This window comes from Ctenopharyngodon idella, chromosome 10 (genome assembly GCF_019924925.1).
Source record: "Ctenopharyngodon idella isolate HZGC_01 chromosome 10, HZGC01, whole genome shotgun sequence".
NCBI lineage: Eukaryota > Metazoa > Chordata > Actinopteri > Cypriniformes > Xenocyprididae > Ctenopharyngodon > Ctenopharyngodon idella.
In genome coordinates this window covers 25,056,247-25,081,913 of record NC_067229.1, presented here as the reverse complement: position 1 = coordinate 25,081,913, position 25,667 = coordinate 25,056,247, and the positions used below count along the sequence as shown (strand labels likewise).

Genomic DNA, 25,667 nt, shown 5'->3' with positions numbered 1-25,667 from the left:
CATTCTAGGGTTAATTCTATGATTGATGCTATACTTTCTTTACTGATGCACAACAGCATTCCTGCTTCATGAACACATCTACAAAGGTCTTGCTTCACAACACAAATTAGCCGTGGAATCCCGGATTTCCACAAAATCATTTGTACCGAATACCGAATATTGGTACCGAATATCAAAAAAAAACAACAGGACATAAAAACACATCCTACCCTAAAATGTTGAGATATATTTCTCCTCAAATAATAGCTACAAAGTCAGAAGTCACTTGTTGCATTATAACAGATGGCCTTAAAAACTTCCGTTGAACAGTTATATTATTCCAGCACAGACACTACAACTAGTATGGACACGTTAACAGAACCATTAACAGAATGGCCTCTTGGATATCGGCACACCCACGAAGACGACTTTCTTGTGCTTGTTTGTTCAATATTTCTTTAGAAGTCAACAAAATATCTGTACATAAATCTGTGTTCAAAACAACATTATTGCCTTACTCCAACTCACTATATGGTAAGTATGCAATAATTATTTTAATTCAGAGCTGTGGGGTTCAGTTTGCTGTAGCTTCCAAGATTTGTCCTTATTTTTTTGTCACGTCTGTATACAAAGAAAAAAGGTTTGGCAACAGGTGTGTGTGCAGGATAAGGAGAAATACCAAAAACCCAGAATACTCTAGTGTACTTTAAAGGGGTCATGACATGAGTCTTTGTACCATTAAAACATCCTGCAAGTTTTACAGCTTAAAACGTCCTCATTATAAACATAGCATTTATTTAACCAAGCTCCAAAAATGGCTTGTTTGCATATTGCAGGATCTGTCACACGGGCAAATACATTTGCATAGATTGCCTCCAGAGCAAGACATCAACAAATAATTTACATCATCGAACCATAGGCCCCGCCCCCTGGCGTCCAGTCGGTTAACAGCTGACATTTGCCTACACTGGATGTGAGTCACATCAAAAGCAAATAGAAACCATTATAATCACTGACACTGTCTACACTGATACAGTATACAGATGCGCATTCAGTTTCTGATAATACTCCACGCACTTGAGGATAAATGGAAGAGTGAACGAATGTGTAAACCGCTCGTTTACATCTCTGTACAGACTACAGAAGGATCCCAGCGTCGGAAACAAGTGGATGGTTTAATGGCGTCGGAGGATTGTTTGTTTGGAGCATTTTGTTTGCAAGAGATTACGAAGAAAATTTTGACAGATGAAGCAGTCAGCTGTATTGTTTCTGACAGCTGCTGCATCACAAACCATAAGTAAATGATTTCATAATCAACTGTAAATTACGTTTTTTTTGTTTTTTGTTTTTTTACAGATAATGTTTTCAAAACACTCACTTAAAAACGGGTTATTTCAGACAGAGAGTCAGAATGAAGGTTGTAAATACTAATTTTCCCACATATATTTGTTTTGTGTGTGTGTGTGTGTGCGCGCATTATAAGTGAACCTCAAGGATCATATTAAAATAATAAAAAAAAAAAAAAATCCATGTCATGACCCCTTTTAAGGATAAAAAAAAATTGGTCACTTTAGTTTCTGCTGCAGATCTTTAGTTTCATCCAGTTATTTTTATTTTGGAGCATATAATGACATAAAACTGCCTCCTTAGCACTGTTGATAAAACTCTGCACTGTAAAACAGTGAAATTAACCATTAAATTTTACTCAGATTGCAGTTACAGCATGCTGAAATTAAGTGTTATAAAATGTGTTTTGCACAAGATTAATATAGGGAAAGATCTGTGATTTAGCATATTTGATCAGCTTTATAATGTGTGTCAATCAATGTTTATATGTGAACAAAACCCTAATTATTACAGAAGGGATGCTCTTTTCATATGGATTACTTTTACCATGTTTTTATGAACTTTTTGAAAAGTTTTTTTTTGCATGGACTTTCAACGGAGGGACAGAAATCTATCAGGTCTCATTAAAATATCTTTGTTTGCATTTCAAAGATGAATGAAAGTCTTATGGGTTAGGAATGGGTTTATGAGCATGAGTAAATGACTTTTTGTTGATCTTTCTGATTTTAATGGTTTTGCTTAATTCAGTAAAATTTTAGCTACACTGTATTTGAATAAAACCTATAGTTATTTAATATTAAGATACATTGTTGTCCATCCTTAAGAACATTCTTTTTCAAAAACAAATTTTTTTCTTAATCATTTTGCCTGTGTTAATGTCAAGTGCGTGTTTTTTATTTGAATTTTAATATATTTTACCCTCATTTCCTTTCCTATTTTACACTAGGTACACAAAATAGTTACACTTCAGCCCTTAAGGACAAAAAATGTCCCCAATAAAACCCATTAAAACTGCAATTTTTAATCTCAGTGTGTTTCATTAACTAAAACCTCTATAACTTTTTGTTTCACTTTAACTTTTACAATAATCTGCCAATGATCTTTAAAATGAGACCAAACTTAAAGGTGCAATATGTAATATTTTTGCAGTAAAATATCCAAAAACCACTAGGCCAGTGTTATATATTTTGTTCACTTGAGTACTTACAATATCCCAAATGTTTCCAACTATTTGTAAATCGTAAGAAAATTGCAATTTTAACCAAGGCTCCAGGACGTGTGAGGAGTCGCCTGTCAATGGCGTCATACCCGCTTTACCCCTGGTTTCGTTTTATTTTGTAGAAACCAAGGAAACACCAAAGACGCTCTAAAATATTACACATTTTAAAAGACAAGGGAACAACTGTTTTTATACATTTATAGACAGAAAACTTATTGTTGTTATATAGCTCAACATGTTTAGTCTTATTGTTTAAATCTAATTTTCTTGATTTTTTGCGAGTACCATGCTTTACCATGCCTCAGAGAAAAACACTATTTTGTCAAGTAGCTAACATAGCATAATCAGATGCAGCTTTATTTTTAATAACAGTAATACAGCATTTTCTCCATCATACAATACGTTTTAAAATTAATTGCATGCTATTTATCAACACAAGCCGTCCAGTATTTAATATGATATTCTAAAATCGATCTATCTTACTGCAGTGTGTCTCAAACAAGTGTCTCACAGCAGCCGCTGAGTGAACGCACAGAGTAACGTTATAACATCATTTTCAACACACTCAAATGTATCTAATATGATAAACAGAGCTGTGTTACCTCATACTCATGACCGGAAAAGCGGGAGCGGCGCTGGCGACTGTGGCATAATAAAAGTTCCGCTGCTCGTGAGGCGTGTGTTGTGCAATCGTTGTTCAGTTCCCACAACATTCGGTCCTGCTCTGCTTCATACTACAGTAACGTTAATAATCGCATCCATGAACATGATTTGTTCCCAACTCCAATCCTTATTCTTTTGCACCGTCCATTGAGATGGAGACCACATGTCCCAAGATTCCGCTCTAAAACTTGGCGTCATCGAGCTACGCCTTTGTTTTGAATAGGCTTCTAGCGACCTCTAGCGGCTAAAATTATTACATACTGCACCTTTAAGTCCAAAGTTTAAATTTTAATTACAGTTTTGTTTGACAGATATTTTTGTCCACTATAAATTTTTTTTTAATTGACGCACAAGGGTTAAATGAAATGCATGTTATTGTTACTCTTGTTTGCAGTGTAAAAAAAGATCTTCAAAGTTGTGGTATAATATTGTGGTGTAGCTACTATAGGGAAACCTACAAAAACTGTTGACTTTCTTGTACATACATTAAGTATGGACTGACTACTGAAAAACAGATGTGTTTACAGTGTTCAGTGCTGAGTAGATTATACTTACAAATTGTAATCTGTTACTGATTCCAAATTACATGACACAAATTGTAGTTAGTAACATAACCCACTGCATTACACATTTAAGGTAATATAATCTGATTACTTTGATTACTTTTAAATTACTTTTGACCTAACTCGTTTATCACATTGGTTTGGATAGGATAATCTTGTACCATATTGATATAAAAATACAAAGAGAAAGAAAATATATTCTATTCTTTATCAACAACATGAAGTGCATTAAACATCAAAACTGCAGGGGGTTTGTGAGTTTAACGAAAAGCTATTAAGTAATCAAATCATAATTTAAATAAAAAATAATAATTTTACAAAAACAATCAAAATAAAACACTTACTAAAAAAGATAAAAAAATAATTTTGTTTACCTGCATGTCTTGTGACCATTAAGCAACATCAGAGAACTGTGAACTTTTATTGCTATTATTATGATTATTATTATTATTGACCTAATTTAATTATTGACCTACTTATTAATTTTTAAATGATCAGGGGCCATTTCAAGTTAATAATCATAATAATAATAACTGTGTTTGTTAGATATGCAATGTTGCAATGTTAAGAAAACACTTCTAAAAAGTGAAATGATTTCTGTAAATCTAGTGATCAAATGCTGTGTGGGTCTCAGTTTTCAGTGACAGTCACATGACTAGTGGCTGGTCTTTGTGAACAGTTTCACAAACCTGGAAGAGTTTATGAACACATATAAGCAGTAGGCTTTATTAGAAAGGAAAATATTAAAAAGATAAGTAGTAGTAGCGAGAATCAATGAATTATTAATTTATTACCATTGTGAGAATAACATGTAATAAATAAAGTAACTGTAGTCGATTACGAGTATTTTAAAATGTAATATAATCTAATTACAAGTACTTAATATTTGAAATCTGATTACGGAATCCAGATTACATGTAATCAGTTACTACCCAGCACTGACAGTGTTACAGTGGTAACGAGTTACATTAAGGTAAATGAATAAATAAATAACATTATTTTGCTAACAGCACATGAGATTCTGATGAGACAGACTCTTAAGATGAATTCAACATACAGCTTGTGTTACACAGGACGAGACATAGGCTACACATAGAATTAACCCCCAAAAAAAAAAAAACGTTTTTTTTTTTTTTTTTTTTAACAGGGATTATAGATATTATAGAACTAATTTATTAAACCTGTTTTTTCATGAAACATACACTATGTACAGATCATAGCATACATTTCTTGCAAAAGCAGGGTTGTAGGATCCCAAAAAATTTTGGGGGGTAAACAAAAAAAGATTTGCATCATAAATAAATCGGAGCATATGGGCATGAGTACCACAACAAAGCAACAAAAGGAGGACTTATTCCAATGCAACCAGTTGAGAACAACCCGAGCTCTGGTAGTTTCCCACTGAAAACACAGATAAGACTCCAGGATTCCTTAAAAGTAGGGACGGGGATTCACCATTAGAAGGTGTGTGTGCGTGTTTGCACATACCATCTAAGAAGCCAGAGGAGGTCAGCTTTTTACGGTGTGCGTGAGCGTAATCTTGTAGGTTAGGTGCACTGGAGGAGCCGCCCAGCACCATGGTGCTAAACAAGCCAGCACAATGAGACCCTGATGGGAGTTAGAGAAGATACATACAGCAATCGGGTGTTCCAAGAGACACACCTCGCAATGCATGCAGCATGCATTTCTAGAAGATTCTTGCCACAGAATGAGTAGTGCAGCCTCACTGAAAGCATCCCATAATGACAGTAATGTCTTTTGTCATTGTAACCAAGTAAGGTAAACCGATCTTCAGAGGACCTCACTTTCAGGAGAAAAAATTAAAAACAGTCTTCTGACCAGAAAGACATAAGCTTTAGAGTCACATGAAGTGACATATCAAGCAAATACTGACAAAATTAAATGTGTAATACACTTACACCATCTTTACTACAATTGCTGTAACTATTACAGTATTATTACCCACTATAGATCGCTATGATAATCATTAATATTTTCCATCACTCCGATACAGGGGCTGGATTCACAAAAATCTTAAAAAAAGTTAAGAAATTACTAAGAAGTTCGTAAGAAGGGTAATTCTTGAAGTTATCAAACATTTCCAGACTTGTTATAACTTTGTGTTATCTGATTGTATGGTGGTTTTTCCAGAAGACTCAATCAACTCTTTTTTTTCTTTTTCTTTTTTTGCAGGCCAAAAAGGTCCATTGTCAGTTGTCATTAGTGTAGTGATGTATGAAGCACAGCTCCCACAGAAATCACTTTCAATTCAAGCAGTTTTCTGCTGGTCTGTGCAGCGAATTTGAGTGGCCAACTGAACCAGATGTGAAATCTGCGGGGTAAATCTTTCAACCTCTTTCACCTATATTCAAGTCGTTTCATAGAGTTGTTACTGAATTTAAAATTCAGCAAAAAGTCAAGTCACCAATTATTGTTTACATTATCAATCCATAGTGTTTAGAGAACTCATGCACATCCCTAATGATTGTAATATGTATTACACTCACTGGCCACTTTATTAGGTACACCTCGCTAGTACTGGGTTGGACCCACTTTTGCCTTCAGAACTGCCTTAATTCTTTGTGGCATAGAATCAACAAGGTGCTGGAAACATTCCTCAGAGATTTGGTCCATACTGACATGATAGCGTCACACAGTTGCTGCAGAATTGTTGGCTGCACATCCATGATGCGAATTTCCGGTTCCAACACATCCCAAAGGTGCTCTATTGGATTGGTGACTGTGGAGGCCATTTGAGTATAGTGAACTCATTAGCCACTTTTCCACTGTCAGGCCAAACCGTTCTCATTGCTTAACTATTCCATTCCGTGTCAATCCGGCTCAGCCGGTACAGATATGGTTTCATTTTCTACTGTGGGGCTGATAACGGCTGCTCTGTGGAATGTCATACAAATGTGTCAGTCGTTGCCTTGGTAACGCAATGGTTTACAAACGCTAAGAGATGTAGATAGCTACCGCGTTATGGAGGATGATTAGATATTTCTTTCAATTTTATTTTTAAATTCACTCAAATACCATGCTTTGCCAGATATAGAGAAACTGGCAGCCAGGCAACAGACAATCAGGAGTGGTGACATCACTACATGCATTCTAGCCAACTGTGCCAAGAACGGTTTGTAATTATGCTGTGCCGAACTGCTCCTTACCATTCTTAGAAATGTTCTGCCCTACGGTGGAAAAGTGGCTATTGTCATGTTCAAGAAACCAGTTTGAGATGATTTGAGCTTTCTAACGGTGTGTTATCCTGCTGGAAGTAGCCATCGGAAGATGGGTACACTGTGGTCATTAAGGGATGGACATGGTCAGCCACAATACTCAGGTAGGCTGTGGCATTTAAACAATGCTCAATTGGTACTAAGGGGCACAAAGTGCGCCAAGAAAATATCCCCCACACCATTACACCACCACCAGCCTGAACCGCTGATACAAGGTAGAGGTCTGCACGGGACTGTTTTTTTCGTCCCGCTCCCGCCCGCTCTCGCAAGGTTCTATTCTGCACGCACCCGCTCCCGCCCCCGCCTAAAATTCACTCTGTGTTCACCCGCTATCCACATATAGTGATTTTCTTCCCGACCCGACGGGTCCCGCTAAATTTAGATCGTTTCCAGAATCTCGCATTTAAACTTCCCCTAAAGAAAGAGAGTGATAACAATAACAAGAGGGGATAACATATATAAAATGTTGCATATACAAGATTTTTATTTGTTATTTGTCTTAGGTTGCTGTCAACACCCTAAAAAATGTCAGAGAAAAAAAATGAATTCACAAAGAATAATAGGCTAAATATCACAGAGAAAAATAAGCTGAATTAAATAGCCTACAACATGTCCCTCAAAACTATAGGCTACGCCAAAAATACATAAAAACGAAAACTGTTGGCTTACTAGCTATAGCCTACTGCAAAATTAAATCATTTTTAATATCCATGCAAGAACAGAATGATGCTGACTGACGACTGTTTCAGAACGTCTCTCCTCCAAAATCCGATCACAAAGGTTGAATGTTCTCTGAAGGTGCACTTGCGCAGACCTCTAATGCAAAGAACATATCTTGCCAGGTTTCTCAAGACAGGGAACTGGGGACTGTGTGAACGCCACCACTGCAGAAAGTTTTGTTCACTTCAAGTTCAAGCACAGATGCGCTGATGCCAAAGCATCTCGGGAGCGACCGGGCTATTGTCAGACCGCCCGCTCCCGCCTAAAGTACACTATAGTTACTGACCGCAATCCGCCTTTCATTCAAAATTTAATCCCGCGCAGCAAGAAATCTTATCGGGTAAGAGCCGCGGGAATGCAGACCTCTAATACAAGGCAGGATGGATCTGTGCTTTCATGCTGTTTACGGCATTCAATATGATCCTACAATCTGAATGTCACAGCAGAAACTGAGACTTTTCCTGTTCTTAGCTGACAGGAGTGGCACCCGCTGTGGCCTTCTGCTGCTGTAGCCCATCAGCTTCAAGGCTGGACGTGTTCTGAGTTCAGAGATGCTCTTCTGCAGACCTTGGTTGTAACAAGTGCTTATTTGAGTTACGGTTGCCTTTCTATCAGCTTGAACCAGTCTGGCCATTCTCCTCTGACCTCTGGCAACAATAAGGCATTTTTGCTCACTTGATATTTTCTCTTTTTCAGATCATTCTCTGTAAATCCTAGAGATGGTTGTGTGTGAAAATCCCAGTAGATCAGCAGTTTCTGAAATACTCAAACCAGCCTGTCTGGCACCAACAACTAAGCCACATTCAAAGTCACTTAAATCACCTTACTTCCCCATTCTGATGCTCAATTTGAACTTCAGCAGATCATCCTGCCATCTGATTGGCTGATTAGATATTTGCATTAATGAGCAGTTTAATAGATGTACCTAATAAAGTGGCCGGTGAGTGTATGTAGCTAGTCTAATGTAATATTACCTTTAAAATTAAGACAAGTGGGAGGTCATCCTGCCTTTAAAATGTTACTTACAATGATTTTTAAGAACACTCTTTTCAGGAATTCAAAGTTTTGTCTTTAGAACAATCTTAAGAAAAAAAAGACAAGAACATGCTTAAATGTTTTTGAGAATATTCTTAACTTAATGCTTTGTGAATGCGGCCCCAGGAGTGTAAGCTCATATCAGTTACTTTTTAACAATTCATAGTTTTTTTTTGCATTATGGCAAATCAATCTGTATTGATGGAACACAATTTGCTGTGAATGACCAGAATGAATTTTGCTTTTGTTTGGTGGCACACATTTTTAACAGCTGACCAAAAACTCTTCAGGTGGCAATCTTTATAGTCTTATAGTATAAATTTGTGCCACTTCATTTTGTCACTTCACAAATCACGATGCCATTAATGTGTCACATCGCAAAGTAACAAACAAACACAGTCGAATTTCCACTAAATTTTGAGGGCTGACACAAAAAAAAAAAAAAAAAAAAACACATTTTTTCTTGGTAACATGTCCATTAGTTACTTTTTTCCCCCCAAACCAACATCAAAATTTTAGTTTAAATATATATGAAAGTATAAGTGCACATTGTTAGTCCTGTAACTGGTCACCATTTTTAAACACATTTTGTCTTCACTATAGTTTTAAACTGTCCTGCAGTATGACAAATTAATTTTTTTTTAATTACCGGTAATACAAAGTTCAATTAATCTCTATTATGCGCTCAAAAAGCTGCATGTATAATAAATATAAAAAAGTAAAGAAAAAATTATTATTACGATACTGTGGCCAGGTGCATAAACATAGCCGCTAAGTTAAGACTGTCTCTTAAGAACTAGTCTGACCAACTAGCAATTAGTTAGGGCTAATCAGTCTTACTTTATAGAATTAAAATTAGACCAATCTACGTTTTTATGTAACTGACTTAAAGTTATGACCAGTCTTGAAGAAAAAAATTAGATGACTAACTTGTAAGACTAGTCTAAGCAGTTTATACAACTGGCCACTGGTTAAAACAGTTTTAAATCACTCTTTGAAGAAAAGGTTCTATATAGAACCTTAAAGGGTTCTGTCAGGCACTTGTTTTAATACATTTTTCAATTTAATTATATTTTATGAATTAAACAGCTCGTAAAAAAAAATTGAAATAACCATTAAACATGAAAGTATTATGCAATCATTTAAGATTTTCTCCTTATATATAACCTTTTTTGGCATTCTTTAAAATTAAGTCAAGAACTCTAGGGTTCTATATAGAACCTTTTCTTCTAAGAGTGAAGAGTATAGCATGTCACACCGCAGGACATCCAAAACTATTTCATGTCACCTACCCATCTACAAACAATTACTAAAGAGCTATAATTACACAGTAAGACAAAAGTATATGCTTCCATATAAACCATGGAGGTTTGTGTATAACCGGCCTACAAACACACAAAGGACATTACAAGCATATATGAGAGTCAGCACTGTATTAGTCAGCTGTGTGGCAAAAATCTTAGAACACAGTGTGTTTCAGAGTAAAGCTCACTGACAGTATTACACATTCACTTCCAATTCAGACCCAAATTAATTGGTCGTTAAGTTTAAAGAATCAAGAGAGAGCAGCCACAATAACATCACACACAACAGAGATTAGAAATGGAACGGCAAAACATTATTTGGACATAGAAAACCAGGACAGTATGTCAGAGTTCCTCCATAATGAACATCCAACAACATTAAGGATATTATAAGATATGTCTGCTGACTTTTTAATATTAAGATGTGTGCTGCGAGATCTGTGAGTGCTCATCTTACCGATTCCAGTGGTGAGCTTGTGTTCGGCGTGTAGTCTGCCCGGTCTGCTGTGGCTGTTGTTCTCTGACAGAACCTGAAAGAGCACAAGCAGAAAACAATAACTGCTCAACAAAACTCAACCTTCATTCTTCTTTGTTCATAAATGCAATTTACAGATAGACAGATGTTAATAAGCAGCACTGTATATATGTGAGTTCACAGGTCTATACAAAAATAAAAAACCCAGCATGAAGAAACAGAAATGGATCATGCGTTAAGCATAGCCACACAGACTCCATTCCATATCAGAAACAGGAAATGAGATCAGGAATGCAGAAGGTATGAGGACAAACATGGCAACAGTTTATAGAGTATAACTGAACAATCCACAATTTCAAACAAATATGCATTTGCATCCATGTAAAACCCAACAGAGCAGGGAACAAAACGGTCACAGCCCAGTTATTTTTCTGTTAAAAATTTCTGTTTCATGCAAAACCAAAGGAAACTTCAAAATTAGGAATCTACTTTGAGGTAAAAGGAGGTTATCCTGGGCATAGGAAGAGGGTTATTGGACACTAAACAGCACAGAGTTCTCTATGCCTGAACAGGCTTTACATGAAGCCTAGATCAAGCCACAGATTCAGCCAAGTCCTCAATTAAAAGGATTTTCAATGGAGACAGTGGCCCCAAAAATACACTTAAGACACAGGAAATTTGTGTATTTATATCAAACCAATTTCAATTTACCTGAAAGATTTCAGTTACATTATAACACACTATATCTGCTAAAAATCACCTTGACATATTTCAAGAGAAAATTGAAAACTGCTTTGATATTTCTTAACATACTGGCATTCAGACATTTTTAAGTGTGACTAAAGTGTCCAAATTTTTTTTGGGGGGGTCACTGTATTTAGTGGAAGACTTTGGCTAATCTGTGCTAATTTGGCTAATCTTCAAAACATTTTTTTACTGTGTTAAGAACTTGACCGAGGTTCCCACTTTGTTATAATGTTGTGTAAAAATGACAGGAAAACTGACATAGCAAAGCAATAATATCTTGTAAAACAAAGACACAAGCATAATTATAACACATGGGTCATAATTATTATTGTAAAACAAAAAAAATTTGTGATGTTCACTAAATGGTTAACAACCATAAACAAATCTATCTATCATTGATTATGTTGATAGATACTCTTGCTAAGAGCTTCCTACTGAACTGTAAGAGCAAGAAATGTCGATCTAACAGTGACCAATGTATATTAAAAGGTGCCGAAGCAGAGGAAAATTCTGTCCGAGGTGAGTGACAAGCAAAATCCACCCTATACATGTATGACATCAGTGACACATATCCCGTAGCAGCCCAGAGGTCAACTTTTTATTGGACACTGAAATGGAGCAGGATGCAAAGGACAGCTAATAGCAGAGCAGATGAATGAAAAGAGCTGAGACTCACTAGGCTAAACATGGATAAAGAGAGTAGATTGGTGCAGAGAGAAAAATAAAATGCTGAAGGGTTGTAATGAGATTTTTAGTTTATGGTCTGAAGCAGCAGCAAAAGGCCAAAAGTAGCTTTTTTCATAGCCAAAAAGTAACTGATATCTACAAATCGGTAATACTTTACAATAAGGTTCATTAGTTAACATGAACTAATAATAAACTGCACTTCTACAGCATTTATTAATCTTTGTTAATGTTAATTTCAACATTTACTAATACATTATTAAAATTTTGTTAACATTGGTTAATGCACTAAACTAACATGAACTAACATTAACAAAGATTAAATAAAAACAGTAACAAATGTATTGCTCATGGTTAGTTCATGTTAGTTAAAGGGTTAGTTCACCCAAAAATTAAAATAATTAATGTTACTCACCCTCATGTCGTTCTACAGCCGTAAGACCTTCATTCATCTTCTGAACACAAATTAAGATATTGTTGATGAAATCCGATGGCTCAGTGAGGCCTCTATTGAGAGCAAAGCCATTCAAACTCTTTCAACAATATATATATGGGCCGATTTCAAAACACTGCTTCAGAGCTTTACGAATCGAATCAGTGAATCGGAGCACCAAAGCCACGTGATTTCAGCAGTTTAGCTGTTTGATAGGAGATCCAAATCACTAATTCGAAACAAAAGATTCATAAAGCTCAGAAGCTTCATGAAGCAGTGTTTTGAAATTGGCCCATATAGATATTGTTGAAAAGTCGTTATTTAGTTTTTTTGCCGCACAAAAAGTATTCTTGTCGCTTTATAATTTTAAGATAGAACCACTGAACTCACATGAACTGTTTCAAATATGTTTTTAGTACCTTTATGGATCTTGATAGTTTGAATGGCTTTGCTCTCAATAGAGGCCTCACTGAGGCATCGGATTTCATCAACAATATCTTAATTTGTGTTCCGAAGATGAAAGAAGGTCTTATGGGTATAGAACGACATGAGGGTGAGTAATAATTTACATTATTTTCATTTCTGGGTGAACTAACCCTTTAATACATTAACTAATCTTTAACTAATGAACCTTATTGTAAAGTGTTACCTACAAATCAATATTTTTTTCTCAACATGGTATGGCATTCAGGTTTGATTTAATCAGTATCCATGTCACAGTAAATAAATAAATAAACAAATACAACAATAATACACAACACTAATCGACAAATTTTGTAAAAAAAAAAAAAAAAAAAGATTTATAACAGAATTTAAAGTCAACCTGAAGTGGCATTTGCAACCCATTTTACTTCCTTAAAATTATGCATTTTTGAGAATATTCAAACAAGAAAAATGTGTGGGGCAAGACTTGAGTTTATTCATCAGGAGTTGACTGGATGTTGAAACAGCTGTTTAACCCAGAATGAGGGTTTGCAGCAGGACTACTCAACACCTGAAAAACCACATCCAGAAAAGGCAGAGATGCCAAAAACATACCTAAAAAAGTTGATCTTTGAGAGCATCTTGACAAAGAAAAATAGTAATATTTACGTAACCTTTACTTATACTAACACTAAACTACATTAACTATTTATTAACAAGAATCCCTTGTGAGCTACCTTTAAAAATACAAAAAAAATGACTAAACTATTTGGCTGCATGGCTTATGTGATTTTTTTTTTTTTTTTTTTTTTTTGGAATAACATGCACAGGTGAATCATAAACAATAAGATCAGGAACATGTTTTAAGAAAATAAAACTTTTAGGCAATTTTGATTTCATGTTGACTTTAAACCAACAGTGAGAAACCAATGGTCTATAAAAAAACAAAGACTGGGTAATCGGTGTTGTTACACAAATGGAAATATTTGTGTAAATTGAAGAATTACAGAATTTAGTACCAATTACATTCAATGGGGAAATATTAAACAAATTAGTTTTATATGTTTAGAACAACAACAAAAAAAACATTGATAAGACTAAGGTAATGACTAAAACTGTCAAGACTAAGATACTTGATACAAATTGAAAAGTAAGAAGCTGATATTCCAGCTGATATTAAAAATCAACAAAACACATGACGGATTAAGTAATAGTGCTCTCTTTTAATTCATCTGCTTATTAGGTGTCCTTGCTGACCGCCGCCAAAATCTTGAGTGTGAATGAACAGTACGTTAGTGGTTGGTGTGAAGAATGAATTAAATTGGTAAAAACCTGTTGCCATGAGCCAAAAATACTGGATGTGAAAGCCAGTGATTTGGGGGAGACTGGGGAGGAAGTTATTTGGTCCCCTGATCTGCGTCTTCGACGCCCAGTACCAACACCACAGGTGTAATGAATCCAGGTACCTATAGAGTCAGGGCTAGACACACTCAGGGGGCTGTCTTCCTGAAAGTGAGACAGGGGGCAGAAACAGCACAGTCATGCAACGTTAACAACAGTCCGGCTACGTGTCCACCAACATTCACTATAGGAAGGCTTTTTACTCAAGAGAAGACAAACAGCTATGTGTGCTCATACTTTGCCAGCAGGCGTCTTGAAAAAGTCTGTCTGCAATGGGGACTAAAAAAGAAAACAAATAAGAGACCGTGGCAATTTTCAAAATAACATACATTTTGAACTGAAATATGAAAAAAATCATGGTGCGGTTGAACATGCTTTTGCACCCAAGGTATTATATACACGCTCACAAAGCTGCTAGCTGGTTTTGGTTGACTGAAAACTGAATGCTTGAAACAATACTGTGTGACATTAGTATGGCAAGATGGAATAATTTGCATCACACTGTACAATAAATACAACAAGCAACAGTACAAGAGAGACATGAGGTGAGTGAATGGCAATTTTCAGTTTTGGGTGGACTATTCCTTTTATTGATATACTTTCCTTTTTTGGAAAAGACAGGAAATTTTCAAAATATAATCTTGTGTGATTCATAGAAGGAAACAATTCATAGGGTTTGCAATGACATGAGGGTGAGAGTTGTTACATTCACCGCGTGCAGAATTATTAGGCAAGTTGATTTTCTGATCATATTTTATTCCAGGCACATTTTACCAATTCCAAACCACATAGATCTTAATAACTACTATTAATTTTGTAAGTGATAAATATTCTTTTATACGTAATATATAATTGTTCATGAAGGCTAGAAATGAAAAACGCCTTGTTTTCAGGTGCATAACTGGAAGATAAATTGTTCAAACAGTGGTGCAAGAGGATGTGGTGCTGGTCCTTCAAGAGTTACTTTCAATCTGTCCATCTATAAAGCCTATAAAAAACAGTATTCATGTATTTTACAACACTTCAGCTTGTGATTCTTATTAAGTGGGGGTAATTTTTTAGGATTCTTTACCTAACCTAAGTCTCCGAGATCCTAATATCTTGCACTTCTGGAGACTCCAGGTAGGTTGCAGTTCTGGAAAATGGTGGCACTGGAGAGGGTTCCTGATGGTTTCACACTTAATTCTTAATTCTTTCAGTTAACGTGTCTTTTCCACCTGTTTTTGTCTGACCCTGCTGACCCAATGAGCATTTCACTGTCCAATGGTCATGCTTTAACTTTGCAATTTCTAGTATTGCATTAGTATTGCATTCTTTTCATGGGCATTTAATAATTTTTGCATAATTTTCTGAGCTAAATCTCTTTTTTGGCTTATTTTGCCTGTAAAAGAAAACCTGCCTAATATTCTGCACACCTGAAAACAAGGCGTTTTTCATTTCCAGCCTTCATAAACAATTATATATCACTTATAAATGATTAAATACAAAATTAATAGAAGTTATTAAGATTGATGTGGTTTGGAATTGGTAAAATGTGCCTGGAAAAAAAAAAATATGATCAGAAAATCAACTTGCCTAATAATTCTGCACACGGTATATTCCTTTAAAAATTTGTTTTTCTGTATAGACATGGGAATGTGCAATACAACTATGTCAGGTCTTTTTGTCTAATTTTTTTTTCACAACATTATCACTTAAATCAACCATATCAACATTTCATATCTTTAATAGGGACTTTTAAGCTAAAATTTTCTAAAATTATGTGATAAACACAAACAACCATCTTACTCTACAACCCCAAATCTAGAAAAGTTTGGGACATTTGTAAAATGCAATAAAATCAAGAATCTATGATTTGGTAATTCTCTTTAACCTTTATTTAACTGACAAAAGGCCAAAGAAAAGATTTTCACTGTTTTCACTGACCAACTTAAGTGTATTTTGTAAATATAAATTTTGATGGCTGTACAAATGATACACACAAAACGCTGGCGAGTATTCACGTAAATACAGTCAGTTATGTTTTAAGTGAATGTAAACAGTTGAGAGAGAAAAAAGCATGTGTAACAATGTAATGGATCCAAGCATTAGATCTTAAAGTGACAGCAGCCTAATATACCTGCTGCCAAATTATGAGATAATATTAAAAATATCTATATGGCAGTTCTTCCCCATGGTATCACTGTCAAAATTGTGGCCAGTGAAAATGCTGAGTGGCTAGTAACTTTGGATAACCACTAGCCACAGTGGCTGGTGAGCAAAAAAGTCAAGTCCTAGGCGTAATATACAGCCTATTCCGTGCCCAAGCATAGGCATTAAGATTGCCATAAAGCACTGGCAAAAGTAATGATTATGAATGAGTCACGAAAAAAATAGCAAGGAGACATTTTAATTATTTATTATTAAACTAGTGTTTTCTGAGTCAGTGTCGGCTGCAAAGATAAAGTTGATGATGCTGCCTCGCCATCTCCGCAGTATAGTGAATGCACCAATAGAGCATTGCAACTTTCATACAGATTTCATAAGCAGAGAGTTTTTTTTTTTTTATTTGAATTGGTTCGTTTAAAAATAGACATTTCAAGCTTTTCAAGATGTTTCTCATGTCTGTGAGGCAAGTAGGCCTATAAGCTGAGTTTCGGTTTATTTTCGTGACGCGCTACAGTTCACAGAGACCGAGGTGGCAGAAAGCGCATCATGTTTGTTTTCTTTATTTTACAAAGGCACAACGTTTTCTTGTTATTGTGAGTTTAAACAAATAAGAATAGACCCTTTACAGATGTATTACTCTTATCTGTATGACCAAAAATGCCATAGTATTTTAAGTTGTTTCCACTGTTATCGGAAGAAAATGCAAGTGATTGCGCCAGCGTCTCCATGTCATGCAGTAAGTGCGCTATACTTTAGCTTCCACACTCCACACAACTACTTGGATATGCGCCTAATAATAGCGCACAATTATCTAAGTTACAGTTAGAGCGAGCAGCCATGTAAAGTTGCTACTACTTGTATATTTCCAATGACAAGCCATATTTGAGGTCAATAGATAATGGGCGAACATTTGGATTTCCCGACATACCATAAGGACCCGCCTTTAACGATTTGTCCCTCACAGACTGAGTGACTTCCACACGAGGTTTTTTTTTCCTGTGACTAACCGACTAATAAAATTTTGGTTAACTAAGCCTCTTCTGGTTGACTAATGATTAGTCGACTATTAAGGGGCAGCCCTAGATGTATTCACCCATTATTTAAATTTTGTTCATTTTGAACAAAAAAAAGTTACATAGTGTACATTTGACATGAAGTTGTACAACATTCCCAGAACAACAACATTGACAATTTCATTCCCATTTTTAGCCTGTTTATATGCTTTAAAATGACATAAAAGAAACTGGAAAAAAAAAAAAAAAAAAAAAAAACATCAACCTGATTCCTAAAAATGAAATACATTCAGGAAAAATATTCAGAAAAGAAACTGAAAATGAAAAGGCTTTGTGCCAATTCATTAAAAATTAAGGACACATAAAGGCATATTGACATGAAGAGAGATGAAATTGATGAAAATTGCAAGCACTTTTTCCTCATTGATGCATGATGTTAATGTCACAGCAATGGAAAAAATTAATTCAATATGCACAGTACGTACACTACCAGACAAGAGTTTGGAAACAATGAATTTGTTTCTTGCGATCTTAAAAACCTAAATCTAAAAGCTTATGCTATAAAATGTTTGAATCTGTATAAAAACAAAAACTGTGCCATCATATGAATCTCTGTTTACAATAAGGTCTCATTTGCTAACAAAAGTTAACTACACTAGTGTACATGAACTAACAGTTAATACTGTACTTCAACATACTTCAACAGAATGTAATTAATATTAATTTCAATAATCACTAATATATATTTAAAATCAAATGTGCTATCTGTTAACATTAGTTGATATACCTGTGTATTTTAAACTAACATTAACAAAGATTGATTGTATATTGCTGTAAAAATATATATATCATTGTTAGTTCATGTTAATGCATTAACTAATGTTAACAAATAAAACATTATTGTAAAGTTAACAAATTTCTTAAAAGTAATATTTTAATTAGTATTTTAATTTAAAGTGCCCCATTATGCTTTTTCAAGTATTACCTTTCAAATAGTGTTTATAACTGTAAGTAAATGTAAAAGAGCTGCAAAATTTCAAAGATCAAAGTGCACAACAAAAAAAGTTGTTGTCTCCTAAAAGAAAGAAGGGATTCTGAACTGCCTGAAACGAGTCATCATTAATTCCAGTCTTACTTCCTGCTCAAACCTATGTAGGTTTGTAAAAAATCTGCATAATGCCAGTCTATGGTCTTTATTGGCTGCATGCGAACAACATCTACTTTGACCCTTCAAACACTGTAGTTGTAGCTCAGACTGGAAGAGTTTTGTTTGTGTTGTTCATGTCAAGAAGATGCTGTTTTCTGAATCTGCCCTTCCAAAGGATGTTAGTATCACTGTGTATCAAGTGCTGAGGAAGAGCTGAAATTCAGATATGCTAATGAGCGTTTTGTTTCTGACACGCGCAGTAAGCAGTTGACTAGTTTCTGTGCTCCTGAATCTTTCTGGGTGTTTGAGTGACTGTATGTGTGTGCGTTTGCTGCAACAAAGGCAGCACATTAATTTAGAACGTTGATTAAAGGTTCATGAAATGCTAAACATGCGCTAAACATTTCTGAGACGTTAACAGAGATTTTTGTGTTGCACTTCAATTTTAGGAGAAAAATAGTTAATTGTCTTCTGGGTTTAAATTCTACATTATCTTAACATCAGGATGTGACTTTATACAGCGCTACAGTACATTGATGACGCATAATTATGAATGAATCGTGGCCTTGACAAGACTCCGTCTGTATGTATGTATGTGTATGTATGTATGTATGTATGTGTATATATATATATATATATATATATATATATATATACACATACACACACACACAGTACTGTACAAAAGTCTTAGGCCACCACCAGCTTCTTTTTTTTAGCAATTGCTTTAGCATTTAATTATTTTAATGACCATTCGTATTTATTTTCAGTCTCTTTATTACGATACAAACACAAAATACAGGAATTATGTACACAAAATGTAAAAGAAAAAAAAAACCTGGACAAAATTCAGTATTTAGTTTGACCTCCTGGACTTCTTCCATTTTCTCAAAAATGAAAGTCTGAGAAACTTCTCATCAGATTTTTAAAGTTTTCTTGGCCTTCCAGTCCTTTTCTGTTCCATTTAGGTTTAAGAGAGCCAGGTTCCTGCTATTGCTCAAGTACAAGGGGAGGTCAATAAATTCTTGCCACTTTGGCCTATAAAAGCTTTTTTTCAGATTTTTTTTTTATACTGCATGTAAATTTACTGTATTTTCTGGTTATATTCTAATAAAGACACTGAGAAATAATTATATATGGTCATTATATCATTGCTAAATGATACTAGACTAAATAAAAAAAACTAAAAAAAAAAAAAACTAAAAAAAAAAAACTAAAATAACTTACTTCCACAGAGCCAATCTTTTTGGAGCGGGGAAGAGGGGACTTCCGGTGGATGTAGATGGGATCTGACACCATGGGGCGGAACATCATAAGGGCTCGATCCGGCTCGTCCCGTTTAGCACCACTGGCCTCCTCGTCACTGTCATTATGGGATTTCTTCTTGGAGCCCTCATTCTAAAGAGACATTCAACATTTAAGTGCATTTGAGATCGAAGGATAGAGATTGAGAAACACTTTAAATGAAAACATTAACAGTACATCAATAGCAACTCTCAACTGAGATGGAATGTTTCTTTTATGACCAAGTCCCTCCCAACCTCAGCAAGAGGAAAGCAGAATTAAAAAAGCAGTCATAGTCATCAGTCACTGCTAACCTCTCTAGATGCTGGTCTATATCCAAATCCAGATGGCAGGTTTTTATCTTCTTCACAGCCTTTAGCTCCTGGACTGAAATGAAGTTCCACATGGAAACGGTCCTCTGATGAAGGATCCTAAAAATTCAAACCCCTCATTAACACTGTATTAACAGGGTCACATGTCTATACTCATACATCATACACGCCTTAATATATATTGGATAAATATAAAGTTCTGCATACCTAAAACTTCCTTTCTTTAATATAAGCACATTGATTTTAGTTAGAGAGTTCAAGAAGTACTGCAAAACGTAAGTTTTGTGTGCTAAAAATATGATCTTGCATGCACAGAATTATGACAAAAATCATTCTATGCATTTCTTGGGTATCAAAACACAGATAAACAAAAGCTGTTTCTAAGTATTTTACTTCTGATTTCTGCTATTTAAAAGTATTGCATGTGTGCTGACATCCTGGTACCTTGTTTGGGTCTTCATAGAGCATAATGACTATCTGTGTCATGTAGTTCAGCTCACTGACTATTTTAAGGTAATCCATGGCTCTCCTCCATTGGTCATCTTTGGCCTCCTTAGGATACAGTGAAAAAAATTCCTTTGAGCAGAAATACATTTTGCTTGGCATAGCAAAAAAACAGAATATTACAATGTACTTATTACATTTACATTACATGTTTATATAAATGATTATATAAATAAAGACATACATCACAGAGGGCTCCGTAACGCAAGATAGACAGCAGTGAGTGTACGTGACTCTCACTGGTAAAGTAAAGTCTGGTCCGCACATGGCGTTCTGGAGACATGACTCCACTGGAATACCTGTGGACAGAACAATCAACTACACTTACAATTCAGGTCCACAATTCACCCAAAAAGTGAAAGATTAACAGTCAAATATGAAATACAATGCTTGTGTCTCATTTCAAAGGCTGTGTCCTCCGGAGGTTGCATTTGTCGGCCGTATACGTCATAAAGGATGTCTTATTTCAGAAAAGTAACCATTATAAAATTGACTGTTATTCCTAGTGAAGCATAAATTATTGTAATTTCTTAATGAATTTGTAATGTAGTGGTCAGTTAACTTAAAGCAGCCTCAATGACGTATGCGGCCGACAAATGCGACTTCCGGAGGACGCAGCCTTTGAAATGAGACACAATGATTATAGGGGTCATGACATACACGTTTATATTTATTTATTTATTTATCTCTCTGGGGTCAACTTATAATGTAAGTTTTATGCACCAAAAATAGAAATCATTTTGCACAATGTCTTTAACCATATGAATTAAATGCTTGTTTTTTGTGCTGTTTCTTTTTTAAAGGGATCATGACATGAGAAATCAAATTTGACTTGATCTTTTGACATAAGAGGTCTTTGTACCATCCTGCAAGTTTCAAAGCTTAAAACGTCCTCTTCATTGTAAACAAGGCATTTATTTAATCAAGCTCGTTTGGATATTGCAGGATCTGTGACATCACACGGGCAAATACATTTGCATTTGCCTGCCTCCAGAGCAAGACATCATCGCACCATAGGCCTACACTGGATATGAGCATCGAGTCAAAAGCAAATTGAACCCATTATAGTCACTGACACTGTCTACAGTGATACAGTATACAGATGCACATTCAATTTCTGACGGACTCCACGCACTTGGGTCTGCCGACAACAGGACAAATGGAAGAGTGAAAGAACGTTTGCTTTGATGCGTCCAGTTTAAACAGCTCATTTGCGTCTCTGTACAGACTTCAGAAGAACCCCAGTGTTGGAAACAACTGGATGGTTTATTTTAATGGTGTCCCAGATCACGTTGGAGGATTATATGTTTGTGCGGAGCATTTTGTTTTGTAAACAAGACACAGTGTAATGGAGAGTTCGCAAAGAAACTTTTGTTGAAAGATGAAGCAGCCCACTGTATTGGATCTGACAGCAGCTGCATCATGAACCATAAGTAAATGATTTCATAATGCTTTTTTTATACGGTTTATGACGGTATATAAACGGATGTTTTCAAAACACTTGCAAATAGCGATAGTTCATACTGCTTCCTATATAGTGACGTTAGCCAATCAAAACAGTGGCCGTTTACTGACAAGCATTCAAGGAGCCGCGCCTTAAAAACTGTTTATTTCAGACATGGGTCCAGGGTCAGAATGAAGGTTGAAAGTAATTGTTTTTGCACATATATTTTTTTTTCTGTGCAAAAAACTTTATTATAAAACATTATAAGTGACCCTCTGCATGATGATTATTGGACAATGGTGAAAAATCCGTTAGGTTATACAAACATCACTGGTTTCATGCATCAACAAGCACATATTTGAGCTTCCATTTACCATATTTGATGTGCTCTGTGTATGTGCGTTAATCACAGTTTATATTTAAGTTCTGTGGACATTCAACAGATGAAAAAATGATGAGAGAATATAAAAAGAATCCAAAGATGAACTTAACTTTAATGGGTTTGGAAAAACAAGAGGATTATTAAATGACAGAATTGTTTTTTTGGGTGAACTATTCCTTTAAGTTTTTAAATGTACAATGAATGTCATAAGATCAAGGGCAATTTTAAGCCTCATATCATAATCCCTTTAGTTCTTGAACTGTGTATTGACTAGTTTTTATATTGTCAACATAAGATCTCTGTTATGAGTGTTCTTTTCTCCGACTAGGTCTTACACTGGGTGCAGTTTATTAACAGTGTCATCGTCTTGTGTCCTCTGTAGGTCAGAGCGGATCTTGCGAATAAGAGGTGTACAGTAACCTTTGGCTATGTCCAGTTTCTCAGGTTGAGAAATACCATATTCCTGACAAGAGCAAATAAGGACAATTACCAAAAATTGTTCAAGAAAATGTACCAGCTCTCATAATTCATTACATTTATCTTTGATTAAAAGCAAAAAAATAGTCACCTGTGGGATGACAATGTCAGCCAGTGCTTTGGATAACCGGTAAATTTCCATGGTGTTGTCAAGCTTTAATGAGCTGTTGTGCTGCACATCATATTTGATGCAATCATAGATATCAGGTATCTTGCTGATGTTGTATCGGCCATTCTTCATCTTGAAATCCTTCTCGAGCTTAGACCACCGACGCAGCATCAGCTCAAGAGTCTCACTGTGGTACAACTGGATATCTGATTTAAAAAAAAACTGTGCCACTGAATTAGATGCCCTCAACCACACACCCTCGCTCCAAAACCCTGTCTGCCAAAGATATGTCAGCCAACCTGATGTTAGCTGTAGTAGCAATACTTCAGTGATTTGTTATTAAAAAACTAAATAAAATAGCTATTAACATCATAACTAATGACATATATACAAAAATGTAACAAAATGTAAATTTTGATCTGCATATATCTAAATATCTCAAATTAAAAATGCCCATATTAAGAGAATTGAGTGACAATTACACTACTTACTACATAAAATAGCTGCACTTTAATACGGTCAACGACAAGTGAGGATGAAATGCATGTGCCATTTTTTAAGAAATCTCATATTTATGTTGGTTTCATACATTTTACAAAACCATCAAGAAATAACAGATCAATTATTAGAAGTTAAAAAAGCTTATAAACAAAACATATTTGAATAAGGTATATAAATAATACTTAACATGTCTACAAAATATGCACCATTAAATATTTGTAAGAGTCAACACCATTTTACACTTGTACCTGCTGATTTGGGGTCTTCCATTCTTTGGCGGATCTGCAGTGTTAGGCTTTGAATGAGGGAGTACACCTTATCACATGTCTTCACAGGGTTTTTGATCATCTGCATGGACTTCACCAGAGATGTGCTGGAGGTGGGCGCCAGCTGGTCCAAAAATAAAATACATCATCACTCACAGATGCTATCTATATTTAGTGCAAATAGTGGCAGATACAATTTGCACCTCAGTGTATTGTAGTACATTATAAAATTATAAAACAGTATGCAATAACAACATATTCAGTGAATATGATCATATTTATTAAAATCATAAATAGCCGCTGCCTTATTGGGACATTACTTGTCCCTGACCCTAAAGCCCTCCCTCCCTAACCCTACATGATAAATACTTTATTCCCACAATTAAATACCTGTTAGGCACTTTATTTCCACTTTTTAAATATTTTCTTCATTTTTATTTAAAATAAATGCCTCTCTGAGCTGATATGTGATGAGGAAAGGGAAACACTGATCCTGTTAACAGATGGGTTTCTTTTGTCATTTTGTCTGGCTCAAACAGACATTCGTGAGTGGGGTTACAGTAAATAGCCTCTGCCAATAAGGCTTGGAGGCTTGGTGTAAAAAGACACTCTGACAGTAAAATTATGATAAATTGGGGGGGGGACACCAATTTTCATTAATTCAATGGTCTAATAATGACTAATACTTAAATTATAGTTCCAGAGATCAACAACACTATACATTTCTTCACAGACCAATTCTTTTTAGAAAAGTCCCACTAAAAGTATCTGCCATCTCTAATTTATTAAGTGACCTTAAATACGATTGTCCTAGATTGGCCCTGACCTTCTCAAAGTCTTCTGGCGTGAAGTCTCTGTCCTTCTGCAGAATCTCGTGAAGTCGTGCTTTGACTTTCTGCTGGCAGCTGCTTAGGGAGTCACTGTCACTGTCCAGAAGGCCGTTCATATTGGCACTTTTTACCATCTGAACCAGGATGGGCGTCAGCTCTCCCTCTAATGCCAGCAGGCCCTGAGGACACCAGATGCACTCTTATTCTGACTCATTACTCAGTTGTTTATATGAAAAACAAGTATATTGTGAATAAACATTATTCAAAATAAACATTAAAGCATGCGATTAAAAATTTAAAACTTTATACTTTTAACAACATTAACATATTCAATTTGACATTATAAGGTTAATTCTGAAGTTTTAATGCTACTTTTGCAAACGCTGCAGCAGTCATCTGAACGCGTCCTTCATCAGAGGCGTATATCTTCAGGTCATGCCTATATGTGCTGTGCAGACGGAGAAGGCCACAGCCGGGAAAGCCAGCATAGTCGCCTGAGACGCAGGAGAAAAACAATAAACAACAAGGGGCAGACATAATAGGGACAGTACTGAACACAGTGGGTGTAAAGGTACCTTGTCCTCCAGGGTACATACACCTAAAGGCCCGACCAAGCTCTTCAGCCTGCACCCTGCCTGCTGGAGTCAACTCGCCACCCCACTTCAAAACCAGCAACAGCGACGGGTCATCCCTCCGCACATCTTAACAAAAACACACACACAATCAATATCAAATGCACAAAAGTGCACTATCAGCCCTGGCTAAAATGGGAGGGAGAGGAAGGGTGTTCATGAGGTTTTTGACAAAGTTCTGCAGTGTGGACCAAACATCAGAATTTGGTCTACATAAGACTGCTCTAAAATAAATCTCTTTTATACCATTTAATTTTGTAAATGATGAAAATTTTTATTGATGTTTAATTAATGAAAATGTAACTGATCTTACACATTCATAAAACTATGTAAACAGAATGAAGGTCTAAGAAACAGCATAAAAATTAG

At 35.5% G+C, this 25,667-nt stretch overlaps 1 protein-coding gene across 21 annotated transcripts in view; it reads right to left on the bottom strand.

Annotated features, from left to right (window-relative positions):
* ppip5k2 (diphosphoinositol pentakisphosphate kinase 2) overlaps positions 1–25,667 on the bottom strand; it is a 52,009-nt gene that overhangs the window by 5,585 nt on the left and 20,757 nt on the right. For 5 of the 21 annotated variants that reach the window (XR_007932171.1, XM_051908999.1, XM_051909000.1 and 2 more), the window contains 13 exons: positions 25,039–25,367; positions 24,663–24,845; positions 23,819–23,960; positions 23,052–23,275; positions 22,819–22,946; positions 20,842–20,956; positions 20,598–20,705; positions 20,136–20,252; positions 19,765–19,935; positions 14,467–14,508; positions 14,161–14,334; positions 10,524–10,596; positions 5,260–5,379 (listed from right to left, as the gene is read on the bottom strand). Coding sequence is in view for 19 of the 21 variants with exons in the window: in XM_051908999.1 (XP_051764959.1) it covers positions 5,260–5,379; positions 10,524–10,596; positions 14,161–14,334; positions 14,467–14,508; positions 19,765–19,935; positions 20,136–20,252; positions 20,598–20,705; positions 20,842–20,956; positions 22,819–22,946; positions 23,052–23,275; positions 23,819–23,960; positions 24,663–24,845; positions 25,039–25,367 (1,926 nt within the window). In the remaining 2 variants the exon portion in view is untranslated. The remainder of the gene's footprint in view (positions 1–5,259; positions 5,380–10,523; positions 10,597–14,160; positions 14,335–14,466; positions 14,509–19,764; positions 19,936–20,135; positions 20,253–20,597; positions 20,706–20,841; positions 20,957–22,818; positions 22,947–23,051; positions 23,276–23,818; positions 23,961–24,662; positions 24,846–25,038; positions 25,368–25,667) is intronic. The other 16 variants (XR_007932172.1, XM_051909005.1, XM_051909007.1 and 13 more) reach the window with 8 other exon arrangements.